The sequence below is a fragment of the Leuciscus leuciscus genome, assembly GCF_965113295.1.
Source record: "Leuciscus leuciscus genome assembly, chromosome: 12".
NCBI lineage: Eukaryota > Metazoa > Chordata > Actinopteri > Cypriniformes > Leuciscidae > Leuciscus > Leuciscus leuciscus.
Genome location: NC_138736.1, coordinates 41,446,207 through 41,468,843, shown reverse-complemented (window position 1 = coordinate 41,468,843; position 22,637 = coordinate 41,446,207). Strand labels below are relative to the sequence as shown.

The window sequence follows — 22,637 nt, the reverse complement described above, 5'->3', positions numbered from 1 at the left end:
TTACACATTAACTACCAGTGGGAGAAGTTTAGCTGTCATCCTTTATCTTGCTGACAAAACACTTAAAACATCCCGGAATAAAGGAGCGAGTATTAAAGGTCACTAATAACGAGCCGCCAGTCAGATCATCATCACACACACACACACACACACACACTTATCTCACCACTTCCCTGAGCTCCGGTCCGCTACTCGATCACCCTGCAGTGTAAGGATGAGGCTGAAGCTGAAGCTCCCGAACCCGGGTCTGGATGAGCGGATCCCCTCTCACGCCGAGCTGGAGAAGCTGGAGCTGGAGGAGGCTGGAGAACGCCCGCAGTGGGACAACAAAACCCAGTACATGCTGACCTGTGTGGGCTTCTGTGTGGGACTGGGAAACGTCTGGAGGTTCCCGTATCTGTGCCAGAGCCACGGAGGAGGTGACACACACACACACACACACACACCATTCTTCTTACCTGGAAACATAGAAAACGATGGTGAATTGTCTGGTATCATCACACGAACCAAAAATAGACTTCTTAAACCTCCTGGGAAAACTGCCTGTTAACCGTCACTCATTCCCCATCGCATATGATTCGGTATCATTACAAATCTTCTGAATTTTGTTTTGAAATTGCATTTCAATGGAAACGATTTGTGTAATATCAACTTCAAATTTGGTACACAACTTGGTTAGACATATGGCTTTCGTTTAATAGCAAATTTAGAGTCCAAAACGTTTTGTAAAAATATACTTTAGATTAAAAAAAGAGAAAGTTTAGTTCAGTACATCTGACATACAGTAAACAATTGCTTTACAGCTCAATTTCTGTGATATCAACTTCAAATTTGGTACACAACTTGGTCAGACATATGGCTTTGGTTTTCTAGCAAATTTAGATTCCAAATAATTTTGTAAAATATATATTCTGAATAACATAAAAAGCGTACATTTGCCTTACCCTAAACTTAACCTTACAAATCACACTTTAAACTTTCATTTTTTGAAGTGCTTTCACTCAGCAATAATCTTCTTTAAAAAGAGACCAACTTTAGCTCTGTATTCCAAAGCATTCATGAACTACATCCATTTAAGTTCGGATCTGAGGTGGCAGTGACAGTTAACAGGTTAAATATGGGAAATCTACAAACATTTAAAGAGATTAAAAAAGGAGTGTAAAGGGAATGAATAAGTGAGAAATAAACTTCAGGGGACACTTATATATTTATATAAACACATCACATAAAAAGCCGCTCTGTCTTAAGAATTTGTCTGACCAACTAGCAATTAGTCAATGGATAATATTAATAAGTCTTACTTTTCAGTCTCAAATTAGACAAATCTGCAATTTAATGTAAATGTATTACAAAACATTCAGACTTAAAGGAAATACTTGCAAGACTAGTTTAAGCAGTACATGTCACTGGCCACATAGGAGTAATTTGTGTTAATGAGTAATAGAGTTAATGCACAGTGATTATTCCTATAGTCATTCAATAACCTGAGAGGATCCACCGAGTAAACTTCAACTAAAACCACCGTCACAATTAATCAAACAACCTTAAACTTGAGGATTCTCACTTTGGATAAAAGTATTTACCAAATGCATGAATGTTAATTCTTTCGATAAGTTCAATCTTTAGAACACCTGATAATTGTAAAAATAAACAAATATTTTGAAATATTTTTAAATATTCATAAACCAACCACATAGTTTTATTTTAAGTTGCGGGTACATTTTTGAGCCGTCGGAAATACTGGAACTTATATTACGAATATGATGTTTGCGGGTCAATTTGTCCCACATATTTTATGGTTAAAATGTCGGCTGTGCAGAACCCCCCCCATTTTTTTTTTATGTATTTTGTCTTGTCAGTTTCTCATCTACCATCAGTGTATTTGCATTTACATTTATACAATTGGAAAACACTTTTATCCGAATGATGACACATATTTTTTTATTAAAATGTATTTTTTTAATTTTTGTTACAGTGCTGTTTATAACATTTAGATTGTGAAAAAAGTTAAGTTCCGTATTTAACATAATGTGTTCTTGTGTTTATTTTTGTTTATAATGTGTTAGAAGTGTTAATGTTGAAGATTTACTGTTTTTACTAGATTTTTTGTTGTTTGTCATAATGTGATAAATATTGAATCCAATTAGGATCATTTTGACCTGCACCATAAGGATCGTACCCAGAATCTGTACGTAATTCCAGGGCAAAGGCCTGTTCACTCCAAGGACGATAACTATAACATAATGATAAAGATGTAGTTATAAAAACCCTTCCAAATATAAAAGAATAATCCACAACACAACTATAATAATAACGGCACAGAGAAACGATATCTGTGGAATCACTTTCAGAACCATTTTTATCCAGATGAACAATGACAGCCAATCAGAATCCATCAGACTTTAACGAGCGCATTTAAAGCATTAGACGACAAAACTGCAGCGCTTATAATAAACAGAACCAATCGTACATTGGTGTGGATGCTAATATATAAAAATGTCCTCCACAAACAGCAACAAAAACAAACTGGCCCAGCCTGGACCACGAAACATAACAAACTGTTCCAGCCAATAACCGACAAGAATGATTTGGGGGTGGGGGTTAGTGCGTGTGCACATGAAGGGGGGGGTGGAGGAGAGAGGGAAGTTAGCTAGACGAGAGATGTCCTAGACAACGACAACGACTAACGTTAAAATTTATATTCTTCTTAATTTTGATATGGCCGACACACGACCAAAGAGACGACGTTCCGATGAACAAATAACAAAGAATTGGGAAAAGGAGAAGGAACGCGCAAAGTCCCGAATTTACATCAGAAAAGCGTTCAAAAGGTGGGAGAACTCCGCCGGCAGAAGGGCTTCCGATCCGACATTCAGGAGGCTCTGTTTCTGCTGGACAGGGTAAAGCCAGTTTGGTTTTTCTAAATGGTTCATGACTGTTTCAGGAAGCACGGAAGGGAGGGGGGATGGGATGAGGAGGAGGGAGGGTCGAGCTAGCCCCCGTTTTTTCTGACAATACTTTGAATGTCAACAAGAAGTGACATCACCCAGCATCGCTTAGACTGAGCACCTTTAATTTCTTTTCGACTGAAGAAAGAAAGACATGAACATCTTGGATGACGTGGAATTATCAGGAAATTTTAATTCTGAAGTGAACTACACCTTTTATTGTCTGATTAGCCAGCTGGATTCATAAGAGTTTTCCTTTGTTCCAGGAGCGTTTATGATCCCGTTCCTGATCCTCCTGGTTCTGGAGGGAATCCCGCTCCTGCATCTGGAGTTTGCCATCGGACAGAGACTGAGGAAGGGCAGTGTCGGCGTCTGGAGATCCATAAACCCGGCTCTCACTGGAGTCGGTGAGTGTTAAACATAAGCAGAGCAATGCCTGATCACTGAATCCTGAAATATCCAGGAGTGTTTGCACTGTAGATGAGTTTCGAGTTTAGATCATATAGGCCTCTGCAGAGAATACATTGTTTCTTTGATCTTGTGCATCAAGTTGTGTGATATCGCTGTGTGTTTCCTCAGGTATCGCCTCCATGTTGGCTTCCTTCATAGTCGGCATGTACTATAACACCATCATGGCCTGGGTCATGTGGTACTTCTTCAACTCGCTGCAAGATCCACTGCCGTGGAGTCACTGTCCAGTTAACGCCAACAGAACAGGTACTTTTCTGCTGGAAATAAGGCTGTTACGATACCAGTTAAATTTCTCAATGCCAGATTTGATACCACAGCAAAAACTAACACTAGGCTAGTAAAAAGTTCACAAGTAATTACTGAAAACAAGTAAACAGTCATTCGACTGCTGTCACGTTAAGAATTAATGCACGGATCCAATATACTGATACACATCCTATATTCCCAACTGTTGACCTTACCTCAAGACATAAACCAAGTGTGTTTATGTGAATACTCAGATTTACATATTTTTTGTGCATTTGTCCATTTATCCGTGCACAGAAAGCTGCCCCTCAGTTTGCGGATACTGAATATAAGTTTATTTTTTGTGGCATATTACACTTTTAATAACTCTTTTAACCCATTTTTTTATTGCTCATTCGCCCGTTTCTTTATCGCTCTAATGTGTCAATAACTCATGATATATTTGCATACCGTGAGCGATTTATGAACGACATAGAAAGAGATGCTCTGAAGGGTGAACTGAACTTGACCTACTCCGTGTCTCGAGCGTTGCTAACCTGAGTGAGTGTGTGTGTGTGTGTGTCTCCCCCTGCAGGCCTGGAGTCAGAGTGCGCGCGCAGCTCTCCGGTGGATTATTTCTGGTACAGAGAGACTCTGAACAGCTCGACTGCGATCGAGGACTCGGGTGGCCTGCAGTGGTGGCTGGTGATGTGCTTGTTCTGTGCTTGGACTGTGTTATACGTCTGCTGTATCAGAGGCATCGAAACCACAGGGAAGGTGATGAATAACTGACCCGTTCAAAAGACACTTCATATTCAGTGATACTACTGATTTAACTATCAGATGAGGACCAAACTAGAACTGAATTGAGCTGAATACTGACTATTGACTTCTGTAGAGCTGCTTTTGATTTTGTTTCATAATAGACTTTGAAAGTTATTGAACTGAACTGAATCAACATTGAACTTTACTGAGTCGAATGATTCTATTGTCTTCTATAGAGTTGCTTACAGAAGAATTGAATGATGAATTTTGCAGCATCAACTATTTTCCTGTTCATTACCATGAAGCTGCTTTGAAACGACTTATGAAGTGCTATAAAAATAGAAATATCCTGTCAAACCACTACTACTCTCTCTAGGCTGTGTACGTGACATCTACGTTACCGTACCTGGTCCTGACCATCTTCCTCATCAGAGCTCTGACTCTTAAAGGCTCTGTGAGCGGGATCAAGTTCCTCTTCACTCCAGATGTACGTTCACCAGCTAAACCTCATGCATGTATTAAAGCAGTAGTTCACTCAAAAATTTTAATTAGCCCATGATTTACTCACCCTCAAGTCATCCTAGGTGTATATGACATTCTTCTTTCAGACGAATACAATCAGAGTTATATAAAAAAATGTCCTGGCTTTTCCAAGCTTTATAATGGCAGTGGATTGCAACCAACAGATTGGAGAACAAAAAAGTGCATCTATCCATGATAAAAGTGCATCTATCCATGATAAAAGTGCATCTATCCATCATAAAAGTGCATCTATCCATGATAAAAGTGCATCTATCCATGATAAAAGTGCATCCATCCATCATTTACATTTACATTTAGTCATTTAGCAGACGCTTTTGTCCAAAGCAACTTACAAATTAGGACTAAATTAAGCGAGTCATCGTGAAGAGGCAAGAAACAACGCAAGAAGTGCTCAAAATACGAAGTTTATATTTTTTTTTTATGAGGTTAAGTGCTCACAGAAGAGATGGGTTTTCAGCTGTCTTTTGAGAGTTGTCAGGGATTCTGCATTCCGGATGAGGGTGGGGAGAGCATTACACCAGCATGGAACTGTGAATGAGAATGTTCTGGAAAGTGATTTTGTGGCTCTCTGTGAAGGAACCACGAAAAGTCGCTCGTTGACCGATCGTAGGCTTCTGGTAGGGATGTAGACTCATAGGAGTGAGTGAAAGTAGGAGGGAGCTGAGCCTGTGATAGATCTGTAAGCAAGCGTCAATGCCTTGAACTTGATGTGAGCAGCGAGTGGTAGCCAGTGCAGAGAGATGAACAGAGGAGTGACGTGGGCCCTCTTGGGCTTGTTGAAGACAAGACGGGTTTTATTAAATATTATTCAAATTTCACACGTTACAAAGTAAAATAACTAGCTTCCGGCCAAACGACCATACGCAGTCTCTACTTATGTCTAAAGCGCAACTTACGTTACTCGTGACGTCGGAAGTAGCATAGTGCGTCATGGCGTAGCGGAAATATCATCAGTGCGTCGCATTACTCGCAGAAGTTTGTGCTTTAGACTTAAGTGGAATCTGTATGTTCATTTGGCCGGAAGCTAGTTATTTTACTTTATAAAGTTTTAAATATGAATATTTTTCTTAGACAAACTCATCGCTTCAGAAGGCCTTTATTAACCCACAGGAGCCGCATGAAGTTCGTTTATGATGGATAGATGCAATTTTATGAGCTTCAATCTGTTGGTTGCAATCCATTGCCATTATAAAGCTTGGAAGAGCCAGGACATTTGTTAATATAACTCTGATTGTGTTCATCTGAAAGAAGAAAGTCATCCACTAGGATGACTTGAGGGAGAGTAAATCATGGGCTGATTCTCATTTTAAAGTGAACTACTCCTTTAACTCGCTAACCTCCAGGAGATCTGATGGATCTGCTTCCCTGTTCCCAGGTGAATGAGTTGATAAATCCCACGACGTGGCTGGACGCTGGAGCGCAGGTGCTGTTCTCCTTCTCTCTGGCATTTGGAGGACTCATCTCCTTCTCCAGCTATAACTCTGTGCAGTGAGTGATTGCAAACACAAAACACTATGAGCTGCAGAATATCTACATGAGGCAGATCACTGGAATATCAACTGATTTGATAACTCTAAGTTCTTGTCATATTTTATTACAATTTTCTAAACTATAGTGAATAAACTATGATAATGTGGGAAATGATGAAGGTGTCTGAATACATTTTGGTTTGACTGTATATTTCATCATATGCTCGTATTATTCCAACAGCAATAACTGTGAGCAGGACGCCGTCACCATTTCCGTCATCAACGGTCTCACCTCGGTTTACTCTGCAACCGTCATTTACTCCATCATCGGCTTCAGAGCCACGGAGAAATATGATGAATGTTTCGCGAGGTGCGTCCTTCTCTAACCATATCACATGCACTGTCGTTTCAAAGTTTGGGGTCAGTAAGAGTTAAAGTCCCCCTGTGGTGAAAATCCAGCGTTTAATGTTGTATATGTGTCTATGTGGTGTTTTTAATATGCTTTAACACAAACCATGTGTAAATTCATAAGTCGACACCATTGCTGAGTATTTTCTCCTTAAAACTGCAGTGAACCAAAGACAGTCTCAAAAACACGCTTTGAAATCACTGGTGTTTCTGACGTCACAAACTACCTTGTAACCAATCAGATCAACGTTTGATCGTCAACCAGTGGATCTCTGAGCTGAGTGAGTGAGTGGAGGCGGGGCTCATTTGCATATTCATAGAACCGCGTATACTAAATGAGGCAAGGGTGTCGAGTTACATTCAAGCTATTTTAAGGCATGAAGAACTTTTTCAAGGAAAAAAACCTTTAAATATGTAATTTTGGTGAGTATTAAGGGATCAAATTATTGACTACAGGGGGACTTTAAGAAATGTATCCAGCAAGGATGCATTCAATTGATTAAAAGTGACAGTAAATACATTTATAATGTTTCAAAAGATTTCTATTTCAAATAAATGCTGTTCTTTTGAACTTTCTATTCATCAAAATAAAATGTGTCACGGTTTTCAACTTTGATAATCATCATAAATGTTTCTTGAGCAGCAAATCATCATATTAGAATGATTTCTGAAGGATCATGTGACACTGAAGACTGGAGTAATGACGCTGAAGATTTAGCTTTGATCACAGGAATAAATTAGGGTGAAGTAAACATCAGAGATGCTTTGGCACAAGCTGCAACTGTAGGAACTACACTAACTATGGTGATGCGTTAATAAATGGGCTCTCTTCAGCCATAGCCGTCTTGAGCTGGACTCGGCTGTTGCAGCGATGTCCCTGGTGGCTTTATTCAGCTGTTTAGACTCCAGGCAAACCCTCTGGAGGAAGAACCTATTTTGCTGGGAGCCAGCGGCAGCCGACTTCAAACCGCGAGCTCAGCAACTATGATGATATTCGTGCTCCTGGATAGCAGGACCATATCTGGTCGGAGGGAGGTCACTGCCACGTCCTGTGGGAAGACAAGCTTCCTCTCCAGGTCCACTCTCAACTCCCAGTCGGAGGCTCGTTGCAAGATAGAGGGCCTTCGTACCAGTTCTTGGCCTTCGTACCAGTCTTATGAGCCTTGTCTCATTCCCTCACGAAGGTTATGGATTCAGGCGGATGGGCCTGCTTTTTGGTGGCTTTGACTTGCTGCTGTTCCACCTACTTGGCAATTTCCGTGAGGACCTTGTCGTGCCTCCATCTGTACCGCCCTTCTGCCAATGCCTTTGGACAACCGGTCAGGATGTGGTTCAGTGTACAGGAGGCTGCTCCACACTGGTTGCAAGATGGGTCTTCCTCTCCGCCCCAGATCTTTATATTTCTTGGTGTTGGCAGCAGGCCAGTCACCGAGCGCAGGAGAAAGCTCAACTTTCCTTGATCGTTCTGCCACAGTTCCTTCCACGACAGCGGTCGCTCCTGTGCCTGGTCCCACTGCGTCCATCGACCCTGAGAGGCAAGTCCAATCGCTTTCACCTGGCGCTCTTCTGGCTCCTGGCCCTCCTCCTCTGCTTCCTCACGGACTCTTTGCACCACGAGGCCTCTTCTGGCTCCTGGCGCTCCTCCTCTGCTGCCTCACGGACTCTTTGCACCACGAAGCCTCTTCTAGCTCTGGCATCAGCCCTGCTCCACCTCTTCTCACTGTAGTGTCCAAGGCCCAGGCGTCCCTGGCATACCACGCCCACGATTTCCTAGTGTTTCCAGTGGGATTCTGCTTCCATCACGGCTTGCTGGGGCTTCCACTTTCTGCCGCATTTGATGGTCTGTCTTACGTGTCTTACTTTCCCATCTTCAGATGAGAGGAGTGTACTGACTGTTCTTGCCTTGGTGGCTTTAAACTCCTCGACCACTGATGAGACTGGCAAGGGAAGCTTGGAGGGTTGATTGCTGTACAGGTTGATTGCGCTGAATGATGGGGGGACTCCCAGCCATTTCCGCAAGAACTTGCTGCACAGTCTTTCCGTTCCTTCCACCTGGGACATGGGAAAGTCGTAAAGTAGGAAGGGCCATTGCAGCCGGGGTATGATGCCATACTGAAAGCACCAGACTTTAAACCTCCCGAGCAGTTGGCTGTGCTCGATTGCCTTGAGCCAGGTGTTCAGCTGGGCCTTTGTATAAGTGAGACTGCCGCTGTCCTTTAGGGAGCTGTCATACTGCTTTCCGAGGCATCAGATCCTTTGATCTTGGATTGTTGGGATCTCAAAGCCTTGGATGGTGAAGATGTTTCCTGTTAGCTTCCCCTAGGCTCCTTGACTTTTCCGGTTTAAACTGCAGGCGTGACCATGTTGCCATCCTATCCTGTGCTCAAGATCCACTCTGTTCCCTGGATAGATGTCATCACCGTCACGTCGTCCATGAAAGATCGAAAAATTACATTTTACTGTATATTCACATAGAAAACAGCTGATTTAAATTTTAAAAATATTTCACAATTTTAACTGTATTTTCTTTTGTCAAATAAATGCAGGCTCGGTGAGCAGAAGAGACTTTAAAAAAAAACAGTCTTACCAACCCCAAACTTTTGAAACTTACATGTAACCTCGCTGTATTATATATGACCATGTGAGGGTTAAAGAACTGCACTTTCTCGTCAGTAACATCCTGGCTCTGATGAACACGTTTGATCTGCCGGAGGGAAACGTCACAGAGAGCAACTATAACAGTGTTCTTCAGCATCTCAACAACACGACACCAGCCGTCATTCAGGAGCTCCAGCTCAAGACCTGCAACATTCAGACCTTCCTCAGCGAGGTACTAACACAACAAGTATACTGATGTATATTTCCTAGTGGTGCAATGAATCACAAAATTCACGGTTTGGATCATTTACGTTTTTTGAGTCACGGGGGTCACATATTTTTAATATATGGGGGGGCTTTTTATTTATTACTTAAAGCTCACTTGAAGTTCTTCGATACTACATCAAAAACTACTAGCCTAACTGATAAAGTTCAAACATTATTAAAAACAAGTGAACAGTCAGTAATAAAATAAGAACAAATACACTAATTACAAGCAGAGATGAATACTAAGTAACGAAGTCTAACAGTAGTATCAGGTACAGAAATGAATAATTAAGCCTAAATGTAAAATAACATTACTTGTTCACTGTAGAAATTAAATATAGTTTCATCTTTGTTAAAGCTGTATTTTGTTGTTTTATTAACATTAATGGCACAGACAAAAGCAGGAATATTAGGCTGCTGTCACTTTAGGACCGAATAAACTGACAAACATCCGGTTTCTTCCTCAACAGTTCACTTACGACAGAGCCAAGAGAATACTTGCCGAGATGGATATTTATGCCGAGTTTTTAACATAATTTTGTGTATGTGTCCATTCAAGGGCAAGAAAACGCAAAAGAGGAATCAATTCGGTTTTCGAGCGCTGTCTGAAACACACCTCTATCTCTCTCTCTCTCTCTCTCTCTGCGTGCGCTTTGAGTGTGTGCGACTGTGCGCACAGATAACGCGCGAGTCCCGATTTTCACCTCTTCTTCTGCGTTTAAAATAGTTTGAATGTGTAAATTGGCAAGACAAAACACGTCCAAATGCTAAACTTTAAAGGTAGGGTAGGTAATCCTGTTCAGAAACACTTTTTTTTATACTGGGTGAAATGGTCCTTCCATCCTGATAGTAGTCAATACATTATGTGTTTAGAAAAAGGAATGAAAAAAATCAGACCTCTGTAGCAGCTGCAGGACAGTAAAAACTCTGACCAATCACTGCCATTCGGTGCGAATGTAAAGAACCAATCAGATGCCTTCATGTCTCGTGCCCGCCCCGAGCCCCACTGCACGCGCTGCCCGGCGTGCACTCATCACATGTCACCGTTCCCGGAAATATTCAGCTCAAAGCACCTGCATATGCAGTCAGCGAAGGCAAACAAGGCAAAAACTACTTCCTCGGACCCTGCCCGCACTCTTGAACGACCTCCTCTGCTTCGCCCTCAACCCCGGACCTGTCCTCGAGCCGACGATGCGGTACTTGTCTCCGGACTCGGAGTGTACGTTAGTCTTCATTAGAGTCAACAATGTTTTCATCATGGAAACTCTTACATGCAGAACACCGTATATGTTATGAATCTTACACGAAATTCATCTTCATCACAGTGTAACTGATGGTAATGGAAAAACGTGTATCAATGCAACCTGTTTTTAGTTTTGCCTTATAAATATAGCTCGTTACCGAATGAAACTTTACCATTATCGATATGCTAGCTTGATAGTGAGTACTAAAAGAAATCTTATTTGTTTATATTCATAGTGATAAAGTTAGGTATTTTATTACATGTGATTCTGACATGATGTCACTGTATGTACTGCGCTCCTTCCTCTCCACTCGTCTCAGGTAATAAATGCGTCTTGTTCCAGCCTGAGCGTTTGGCGTCGCGCGTTCATGTGTTTTGGGGGCGTGGCTTTGGAAGGAGCTCAGAAGGGAGGGGGTGGAGTGAATGGAAATAATGAGCTGTGTTTATTGCAGATTAAAAGGTCTACAGTCACTCGATTTTTAAATTTTCTTTTTCAGAGTACTTACATTTTAATTATGTATTGGTATATAAAGACAGTTTAAACAAATTTGGAATGTTTTTTTTTTTGAAAAATGATTACCTACCCTACCTTTAACTCTATGACGGTTAAATTTAGCAGTTAATCAACGGATCACACGCGTGCCGAACCGTGTGGCAGCAGATCTGTACGGGTCACGATCAACTGCGATACGCTGCAGCGCTAATATTTCCATGTCGATTGACCTTTACTTACTCATTTCTGTCGCAGGGCGTCGAGGGAACCGGCTTGGCCTTCATCGTGTTCACCGAGGCCATCACCAAGATGCCCATCTCTCCAATCTGGTCAGTGCTGTTCTTCATCATGCTCTTCTGTCTGGGACTGTCCACCATGTTCGGGAACATCGAGGGTGTTGTGGTGCCGCTCCAGGACCTCAACCTGCTCCCCAAAAAATGGCCTAAAGAAGTGTTCACCGGTAAACACATCAACCTCAAAGAGGTTTCAGTTGCTGCGTTTCCATTACCCTTCAAATTGCGCAAATTCAAATTCAAATTCTCGCATATCTCGCGAGAGGAAAAAAATTACGTTTCAGTCGCATAAACATCGGTTCCCTCGGGTCATTTTACATTTATGGCCCGAAACTCATTTTGAGTGTTCATCAGAGGGGTCCAAGACCCCAGGACTTTTGTCACACTTGAACCACAAATACACAAAAAAATGTTTAGGGATTCAAGGAGTTACAAATCCTTCTCTTGCGGGTCAATTTGACCCCCTTAGGAATGAATGGAATGCTTCAGCACACATAGAAAAACCTAAAAATGCTCAAAAATCGAACTAAAATGCTGAAACTTTACCAACCATTTAGAAACCATTTTGAAAATATCACAAAAGTTGCCTAACTTAAAGCTGCCGTCGGCAAGTCTGGCAGATTGGGTCGATTAGCCAAAATTTTGAATGTTTACAACTCTCATGCCCCTCCCCACTACCAGCGAGCACCCTCCCATCGAGGTCGTGCTCGTCAGCGCGTCACTGTGCGTGTGTACCTGTGAACGCGTCCGTCTCTTCAGCATCTATCAACACCATGGACTCGGAGGTAGGCTGCCCTGGCTAATCTATCCATAGATAGCAATAACCGAGGAATTGGAAGCTTGTTAGTAGATTTTCTCTCCGCCATCACGCTTCATGCAATCTCCAGGCGAACTTCAGGCGTGGCGTGTGCATGTGATATTAACGTGCGCGAGTGAGGGGGATCTGTGGCGTGTGCACGACCTGTGATTGACAGTCAGATCTCACACCCCCCTGCGCTGATTGGACCTGATGAAGCGGGAGCGCTGGATTTTTGCAAAACAAATAACACGCTCCAGGTGGAGTTAGAAGCTTGGGTTTTTTTCTAAAACCACCTTATTTATGTCGTTCTGTCGGATTATAGTGTCGATTACACTGAATATGATCAAAAAAATGTTGCCGACGGCAGCTTTAAAGGTGCTCTAAGCGATGTTGGGTGAAGTCACTTCTTGTTGACGTTCAAAGTATTTGTCAAACAAAGCGGAGGCTAGCTCGACCCTCCCTCCTCCTCATCCCGTCCCCTCCCGCTCCCTTCCGTGCTTCCTGAAACAAACTGGATTTACCCTGTCCAGCAAAAACAGAGCCTCCTGAACGTCGGATTGGGAGCCCTTCTGCCGGCGGAGTTCAAGCCACCTTTTGAACACTTTTCCGATGTAAATTCTGGACTTCGCGTTCCTTCTCCTTTTCCCTCTTCTTTGTTATTTGTTCATTGGAACGTCGTCTCTTTGGTCGTGTGTCGGCCATATCAAAATTCTCAAGAATATAAAATTTTAACGCTAGTTGTTATCGTTGTCTAGGACATCTCTCGTCTAGCTAACTTCCCTCTTCATGCTTCTCTCTCCTCCACCCCCCACACCCCCCTTTATGTGCGCACGCGTCTGCCAAATGCATCAATGTAAATGTAAATGTACGTTTTGCGCAACTCTGTAATGGAAACGCGGCTAATGTCAAACTGAACACTGCAGGTATATCACTCGACTTGCTCATGTTTTCCAGGACTGACGTGTGTAGTGTCGTTCGTGACGGCGCTGGTATTCGTCCAGTCTTCGGGAAACTACTGGTTGGCTCTGTTCGACGGCTTCGCTGGCTCCATTCCTCTGCTGGTTATCGCCTTCTGCGAGATCATCGCTGTCGTTTACGTCTATGGGATTGACAGGTAAGAGTCAATGTCGAAACTACATGTTTCTAGACTTGATGTTTCACCAGTGCACATTATTTAATATGCTTAGAATAAAGGTTTTATGTTCCATGAAGAACCTTGGATGTTTCCGTTCCACAAAAAGTTCAATACAGTGGAAAAAGGTTATTTAGGTTTATTAAAATGTCATTCACTCTAAGAAAAAATGGTTCGGTTAAGAACTGTTCAATGAAAGGTTCTGAATAGAAGGCTATTTACATGAACTACACTGACTCCGCCCACCACTGTCTGATTGGACCAGACAAAATTACAGAAGAAACCTGTCTGATAACAGAACCAGTGGCACAAGCTTTTGACACAACCAAAAAAAAAAATGTATTCTCACTTTTCCCACTGGATATGTATGGAAGCTTGTTACCGCCACAGAATAAAAAGTAAAAAAGGTAATTGCTACTTTTTATCTCACAATTCTGGCTTTTTATTTCAGAATTGCGTGATATAAAGTCACAATTGCAAGAAAAAAGTCAGAATTGCAATTTAGTTTATTTCTCGCAATTGTGACTTTTTTTCTTGCAATTCTGATTTTATATCTTGCAATTCTGAGAAATAAAGTCAGAATTGCGAGATGTAAACTCGCAATTGCAAGAAAAAAAGTAGTTTAAAATGTTTTATTCTGTGGCGAAAACAAGCTTTCATACGGAGAGGTGATTATATTAAATAAAGTATATTTTAAAATTAAGAAAATATCCGAAAAGTTGAAATAAACTGCCTAAAGGGGTATTTAATAGTGGGATTAAAGAGTTTAACAGGTAGGGTTAAGAGGGTAGTAATGTCATCACAATAGGGCAGCATCTATTTATGATTTTAATAAATATAATAATATAGTGTATATGAATATGTTGTTACTATTGCATATTCTTTTATAATAGCTATACTACAATACACTAAGGTGCAAATAGCATTTAACTACTTAATAACTTTCCTTCTTGGCCAGTTCCAGTTCATGCAGTGTAATCTATTCATTTAATACCATACTTTCAAGAATACAAATTGCATTTTTCTAATCATCTTTTATCACCTTTTGACAGATGCACATAATAAATAGCGTAAGCTAGTTTCCTCCAGTAAGTGTCAGGTGTTCTCAAGCACTGAGGAGAAAGATAACGCTGCTGTTTATCTTCAGGTTTAATAAAGACATCGAGTTCATGGTGGGACACAAACCCAACATCTTCTGGCAGGTCACGTGGCGGTTCCTCAGTCCCATCATCCTCCTGGTCATTCTGATCTTCTACTTCGTCACGACAGTCAGCAAACAGCTGACCTACAACGTCTGGGACCCCGAATACGTACGGCACTGTCTTCAGAAGAATCAAACACTTTTTTTTTTACTATTACTTCCAGCTTATGTCTAATATATCAAAGATGTTAAAGAAAATAACGACATAATATGAAACGTCAAATTTACGCTTCGAAATCCACATCGAAATCTCACAATTCTGCCTTTTTTTAACTCACGATTGCGAGTTTATATCAAAATTCCCACTTTTTGTTCTCACAACTGCAAGTTTACATCTCGCAACTATGTTTTTTTCATCTTTAAATTGCAAGTTTATTTCTTACAATTGCAAGTTTTCTTAGAAAGGTGAAATTTCGTTAGTAAATGTAACCGTGCGTTTACTGTGAACGTTGCCTCATTAATGCTCGTTATTCTAAAGAAACAAACTGAAAACGGTCTTTCACAACTTTGTTTCTTTCACCATCAAATCAATTTCCAATGGATAAAACCAATATCCTTGTTGCCTATCCCGTTCCTATAGAAGCTTGTTCCTGCCACAGAATAAAAAAAAATGAAACGTACGTAATTGCGTTTCCCCCCCCAGAATCCCCTGCCATTCTGATTTTACAACTTGCAATTGAGAGTTTATTTTAACTTTTATATTTTATTTGCTTATATTTTAACTTTTTTTAAAAAAGTTAGAATAGCGAGATTTAAATTTGCAATTGCGAGTTTGTGATTTTCTCGCAATTCCGAGTTTTTAGCTTGTAATTCTGACTTTTTTCTAAGAATTTTGAGATATACATTCACAATTGCGAGGAAAAAGGTCAGAATTGTGAGTTGCAATTACCTTTTTTCATTTTTTACTCCATGACGGAAACAGGCTTCCATATGTTTGACACTAAAATCCATCACATATTACAGAAGTACAACGGGTTATACAAAATTTCACATTGACTTCAGATACTAGAACCACAGCTCATCTCTCTCTCTCTCTCTCTCTCTCTCTCTGAACGCAGGATAATTTCCCAACGCTGAAACAGGTGGAGTACCCGAACTGGATCAGCGCCGTCATCTTCGTGCTCGCCGGGATTCCCAGTCTGTGCATCCCTGGAGTCGCCATCGGCCTGGTTCTGTGGAAATGCTGCACAAAGGGAAAGAAAACGAAAGAAAGCTTCATTTCTGAAAAACAGGAAATAAGTGTCAACACAATAGCGTAGTTTCCAACCGGAACAGGCTTCCTTTTTACGGAAAACCTTCAGAACTTCTTGCAGATAAAGACAACAAACAATGTGCAAAAATGAACAATGCAAACTTATATTATAGACTTACAAAATCACATAAAGAAAGAATGCAATATAAATATGTATAAAGTGTACAGTGCAAAATGACATTTAATAACATTATAGACGTCAGCCATTGCACTCCTAAATATCCTACACTTTCCTGTCATGTATATAATCATCAATGGTCGTTTTTCAATGATGCGATTGATTTGCTGGATCTCTATCCACCTTATTTTGCGATATGTGTTGCTAACTTGATTTATCACATTGTTAACACGTTTTTAACATTTAGCTAACATGTTCCTTACATCAGTTAACACGCAGCTATCCTGATTTATCACATTGTTGCACATTTTGCTTGCATGATTTAACATGTTGCTAACGTGTTTTTAGCATGAATTAGTACATCGTTAACATGTTTTAACATTGCTAACATGAATTAGCATGTTACTAACACATTTCTAACATAAATTAAAATATTGCTAGCATGTTTTAACTGTTTTGTTAGCATGATTTAACATGTTTCTAGCATGAATTAGAACATTGTTAGCATGTTTTAGCATATTGCAAACATGAATTACCATGATGCTAGCATGTTATCCTAGGCTACAGTAGTTGTTAAGCTTTGCTAGTGACAGACAGCTTAAATACTCTCTAAGAATTGTTATATGTTTTGACCCTGTCAATGAAAGTCTATTTATTTGGGATTGTTCGGAAGCGGATACGATTGTTGACTTTGAATTCCCAAAGTTGGATCAGTTAGAAAAGACACAGCAACGCGCGCCAGAACAAGCTTAGCCGAGTTCTTAAGCCAACAGAATTATTACTCAGAAAGTCATAATCATACCATTAAAAATCTTATAATTGTGACATAGAAAGTTGTAATTTTGACTTTTAATCTCATAAGTAGGCTATGCTTATTAGTATGTCATAACTTTGTCTTCCATACGTTAAAAAATAAGGTGGATAGAAAACAGATCCTGTACAGTAGCAGATTCTTTTAGGCATTGTGTGTGTTATCATCTATATCATTTCCCACACAGCGCTAACACTTACAGAACAGTCTGTCCTTTTTTAAAAGATTTTATAGCTCTTATCGTTCATTGTTAAATTATTATCTATCAGATTTATCTGACATGTTGTGCTCTCTTTGTTTCTAATAAAGACTTTATGTTTTATTGGTCCATATGTCTGTGTTGAACTTGCAGGATTATCACTTTACAGTCCAGTCAACAACACAATCACAGTGTGATAAAGATGATGACTGAGATCTGAAGCGTCCCGACACCAGGAATATTACACTAGTTTACAATAGATTTGGGAACAGGAATTTCAAATATAATTGTTAACATGTTCACTATAAACTGTACAGTAAATCACTTACTCTACAAACACTGGTTGAATTAATTTGCTTATTTAGCTTTATTTAAACCTATGATTTAAACTAATAGTACAACAAACCCACACACACACACACACACACACACACACACACACACACACACACACACACACACACACACACACACTAACTGTCACACATACTCACACACACACACACACACACACACACACACACACACACACACACACACACACACACACACACACACACACACACACACACACACACACACACACACACCAGCTGGTGGCGCTACGAGCTCAACACTGATAGACGGTCCTGAAATCTGCTTCCAGCTTGTCTCATGTTCTCCACAATTTCAAATTTTTAAAAATACTTATATTAGAAAACTAAAACAAACAAACAAACAAACAAACAAACAAACAAACAGATACACAAATAAAATAAAATAAAATAAAATAAAATAAAATAAAATAAAATAAAATAAAATAAAATAAATAAAATAAAATAAAATAAAATAAAGAGGGGGGGTTACAGCTGAATCTCAGGCACTCTAATATCTAATCTTGTACTCAAGGCACTTCCTGATAAAATGAAATAAAACTGTATCATGGTTTTCAACACTGATAATAATAATCATAAATGTTTCTTGATCGTCAAATCATCATATTAGAATGATTTCTGAAGGATCATGTGACACTGAAGACTGGAGTAATGATGCTGAAAATACAGCTTTGATCACAGCAATAAATTACACTTTACTGTATATTCACATAGAAAACAGATGATTTACATTACAATAACATTTACTATTTTTACAGTATTTTTGATCAAATAAATGCAGCCTTGGAGAGCAGAAGAGACATCAAAACATTAAAAAAGCGAACAGACTCCAAACTATCGAACTTAAGTGTGTATGTAGACTTATGTAAACGTGTATGTTCTCTCTCTCTCTCTCTCTCTCTCTCTCTCTCTCTCTCTCTTTCTCTCTCCCCCTCTTTCTCTCTGTCTCTCCCCCCTCTCTCTCTCTCTCTATATATATATATAAATGTGTGTGTGTGTGTGTGTGTGTGTGTGTGTGTGTGTGTGTGTGTGTGTGTGTATGTGTCTGTATGTGTACAATAAAAAGTGAAACGGAAAAGAATGTATCCTTATTGTCGTCTCATGAGTCTCCTTCAGTCCGGCTGATAGTAGAGATTATATTCTACCAGCAGATAACAGATATTATAGAGCTAAAAACAAACTGTTATCAGTGACTCACCATCGAGCAACACAACAGATGATGTCATGAGCAGCTGATCACCTAGCAACCAGCCAGAGCACCCTAGCAACCAGCCGAGATCCCACCGATGTGTTTGTGATCGGTTAGTGTCACAGATTCACTATGATTAACCTCGTCGGTCTGGTAATTGAGCTGGTCAAACATTCTGAGCGTCTGTGTAATGGTGAATCAAACCGAACTTCTGAAGATCTCGCTTTCTGAATTATTCACTAAAGTAAAACGCAGCCAAACGCATTAAACCGTGCAACTGAATTCAGTCGGTAACACTTTATCTGACAGACTCCCTGTTACACGTGTTACACGCACTTACTACGCATACTTATGCAACTTATGCATAAATACAATCCTCAACCCTATAGTAAGTACATGCTGTTAATTAATATTACTCAGTTCTTAAATATATAATTACACATTAAAATAGAGTGTAACCCCCCGAGTGTAAGTCCATGCAGTAACACTTTATCTGACAGACTCCCTGTTACACGTGTTACACGCACTTACTACGCATACTTATGCAACTTATGCATAAATACAATCCTCAACCCTATAGTAAGTACATGCTGTTAATTAATATTACTCAGTTCTTAAATATATAATTACACATTAAAATAGAGTGTAACCCCCCGAGTGTAAGTCCATGCAGTAACACTTTATCTGACAGACTCCCTGTTACACGTGTTACACGCACTTACTATGCTAATAACTGTAACTTATGCAGAATTACATGCAAATAACCCTATAGTAAGTACATGTTGTTAATTAATATTACTCAGTTCTTAAATATATAATTACACTGTAACAATGACACCTTAAAATAAAGTGTAACCCCCAAACGGAAAGTACAAATCACTCTGTAACAAGAACCCCTTAAAATAAAGAGTTTTTTCTGTGTTTCCCGAGGACAAGAAAGGACTTTGTTTTGAGCAGAATGAAATAAAAACATAATGAGGCCTATAAAAACCCCAGCAGCGACTCACTCGTAACCTTTGCATCCACAGCGGTTTGTTTTTACAGTTAAAACATGGATTTGAGCAGCATTCCTGGCAGCGGAGGTTACACATTAAACTGCATTTAAAACGAATGCATCCTCACACCTCCTGTTTGTACATAACCCACCCATCACACACACACACACACACACACACACACACACACGCCGTCAGGATGGACACGACCAGCAAAGCCTCCAGCGCTCCGGAACGGCCCAAATGGGACAACAAGGTCCAGTATCTGCTGACATGCGTCGGATTTGCTGTGGGACTCGGGAACGTTTGGAGATTCCCGTATCTGTGCCAGATTTACGGAGGAGGTGATTTTATTTCAGATTTTGTGCCGCAGTGAGATGATATAATGACGTGTGAATTTGAGTGGTTTTAGATGGACTCCTATAGTTGGACGTCAGTCTCTTGTTGTTTTTGACAGATAAAAAATGTTAGTACATAAAAATGATGTTCTTCCTCAGTGTTTCTGTCTTGTTTTCCAGTACAAACATTCTGAAATGAGACACATTTACTGGAGAAGCAAAATTAAATTCATTAAAAATATCATAATCTTATTTTCCCTTTGAATTAAGGTTATTTTTCTGACCCCATTGGCAGATGTTGTTCTTGTTTTAAGCACAAACTCACTTTATTTTGATCAGTTTTCCCTAAAACAAGACGTAATATCTTCAGTCGTTCTGCTTCTAATGTAAATCATCTTGATTTCAGAATGTTTAAATTTTCGTGCTGGAAAACAAGACTTGATTAATGATTAAATTGAACGATTTCAGAGTATAAAATGTTAAAAAATTGTGCATCACTTCACAATAAGGTCTCATTAGTTAACATTAGCCAATGCATTAACTAACGATGAGTTTATTTATTTGCAGCATTTCTTTAATGGTCTTTACTAAAAATGCAATTGTTCATTGTTCATGTTTCTAAACAGATCCATTGAGATCTGAAATTAACATTAAGATTAATTGCTTTATTGTAAGGTCTGCTAACTAATGTTAACTAATGAAACCATTCTGGAAAGAGTTTTTAAAAATCAAGTGAAAATTTGTGAAAATGTTGTTGAAAGCAATTACCTTTCCTTCCTGAAAATTAAAGTTAAAATAAGTGATAAATCACGTTAGGTAATAATAAAATGTATCACAATAAGTGCTCTTATGTCACTACAGCTACTTTTCTTTATAGTCCCCCTGTGGTGTAAATCCAGCTTTTAATGATGTTTATGTGTCTATGTGGTGTTTTTAATATGCTTTGAGACAAACCATGTGTAAATTCGACACCATTGCTGAGTATTTCCTCCTTGAAACGGCAGTAACGGTCCTTCTATTGCATCACCGTGAAATACATTTTGCAACCTTTATTTTTACGAATGTATCAGTTGCATTAGTGTTTTACATTTACACTCATGCATTTTACAGACCAACTTAAGGCAAAGAGCAAACACTGGTAAACGCACAACGCCAGGGTTATTAGACTAGATTAGGAGGAGAAATGCAGTGAAGAAAACGAATGATTTCTTTATCTAAGTAACGAGTCAGTCTCAGTGTTTCAATACCCACATTTGAAGGTTGTGTGTGTGTGTGTGTGTGTGTGTGAGGTGCGTTCCTGATCCCGTACCTGATCGCGCTGGTGTTCGAGGGTCTTCCTCTGCTGTATCTGGAGCTGGCGATCGGTCAGTCTCTGAGGAAGGGCAGTATCGGTGTCTGGCACTCCATCTCTCCTCTACTGGGCGGACTGGGTGAGCACACATCTACACTGGGAAAAATCATTCTCAATTTGTTATCTGTGCATTTACACGAGAAATCTTACATTATAGGAACTACACAAGCTTCATCCCGGGTTAGTGACATCACAAACCTTACATAATTTACATAAACCCCGCCCCCGGTGCATGATTTGTAGATTATCATGAGAGAATATGCTAATCGATGACTAGAAGATAACTACACATCAGCTTCATAAATTCACCAACTAACCATTCAGGAAGGTTGTCTACATGTTGTCACTTCTTCTTGAGTCTCTCCATCTTTCTGACTCCGGTTTGAACATAAAAGGCTAAAAGTTTTCTGTGTGAGTGCAAGCTGTTGAAGCTCCGCCCCTTGTGCCGGGAGCAGCAGCTCATTTGCATTTAAAGGGACACACACAAAAACTGTGCGTTTTTGCTCACCCTCAAAAAGTGACAATTGTAACATGCTATATACAAATATCTGTGGGGTATTTTGAGCTAAAACTTCACACACACACACTCTGGGGACATCAGAGATTTATTTTACATCTTGTAAAAACAGGGCATTATACCACCCCTTTAACTCAAAATCTTAAGGCAACCAGGTAACTTACTTTTTTTAAGTTAAACCAACAATATATATATATATATATATATTTAGTTTTACAGTGTACTGACATTCATCTCAGCACAAACCCTAACAGAGAGAGATTAAGTGATATCAGAGCTCTTGATTTCTCTTTGAATAGATAAACACGGGTGTTTAATATTACACAGTTCACTACCAAGAATAATGAAGATTTCTGATGAAAATTCAGCTTTGATCACAGGAATAAATTACATTTTACTACATATTCACATTGAAAACAGCTGTTTTACATTGTAATAATATATCACTGTTTTTAATATATAATTTATCAATGCCTCGGTGAGCAGAGACTCTTTCAAAAACATAAAACATTCTAAAAGTCCCCCTGTGGTGAAAATCAAGTTTTTAATGTTGTTTATATCTCTGAGCTGAGTGAGTGAGTGGAGGCGGGGCTCATTTGCATATTAATAGAACCGCCTATACTAAATGAGGCAAGGGT

General features: G+C 39.7%; 1 protein-coding gene across 1 annotated transcript in view; it reads left to right on the top strand.

Annotated features, from left to right (window-relative positions):
- Positions 1 to 70: 70 nt before the first annotated feature.
- LOC309510716 (uncharacterized protein) overlaps positions 71 to 22,637 on the top strand; it is a 35,771-nt gene continuing 13,204 nt past the window's right edge. The window contains exons 1-15 of the mRNA XM_082185587.1: positions 71 to 419; positions 3,215 to 3,355; positions 3,528 to 3,665; positions 4,240 to 4,421; positions 4,786 to 4,896; positions 6,328 to 6,440; positions 6,663 to 6,791; positions 9,503 to 9,659; positions 11,686 to 11,890; positions 13,477 to 13,636; positions 14,802 to 14,964; positions 15,914 to 16,113; positions 17,224 to 17,242; positions 19,786 to 20,137; positions 21,421 to 21,561. Of these exons, the coding sequence (XP_082041713.1) occupies positions 215 to 419; positions 3,215 to 3,355; positions 3,528 to 3,665; positions 4,240 to 4,421; positions 4,786 to 4,896; positions 6,328 to 6,440; positions 6,663 to 6,791; positions 9,503 to 9,659; positions 11,686 to 11,890; positions 13,477 to 13,636; positions 14,802 to 14,964; positions 15,914 to 16,113; positions 17,224 to 17,242; positions 19,786 to 20,137; positions 21,421 to 21,561 (2,416 nt within the window). The 5' untranslated portion in view covers positions 71 to 214. The remainder of the gene's footprint in view (positions 420 to 3,214; positions 3,356 to 3,527; positions 3,666 to 4,239; positions 4,422 to 4,785; positions 4,897 to 6,327; positions 6,441 to 6,662; positions 6,792 to 9,502; positions 9,660 to 11,685; positions 11,891 to 13,476; positions 13,637 to 14,801; positions 14,965 to 15,913; positions 16,114 to 17,223; positions 17,243 to 19,785; positions 20,138 to 21,420; positions 21,562 to 22,637) is intronic.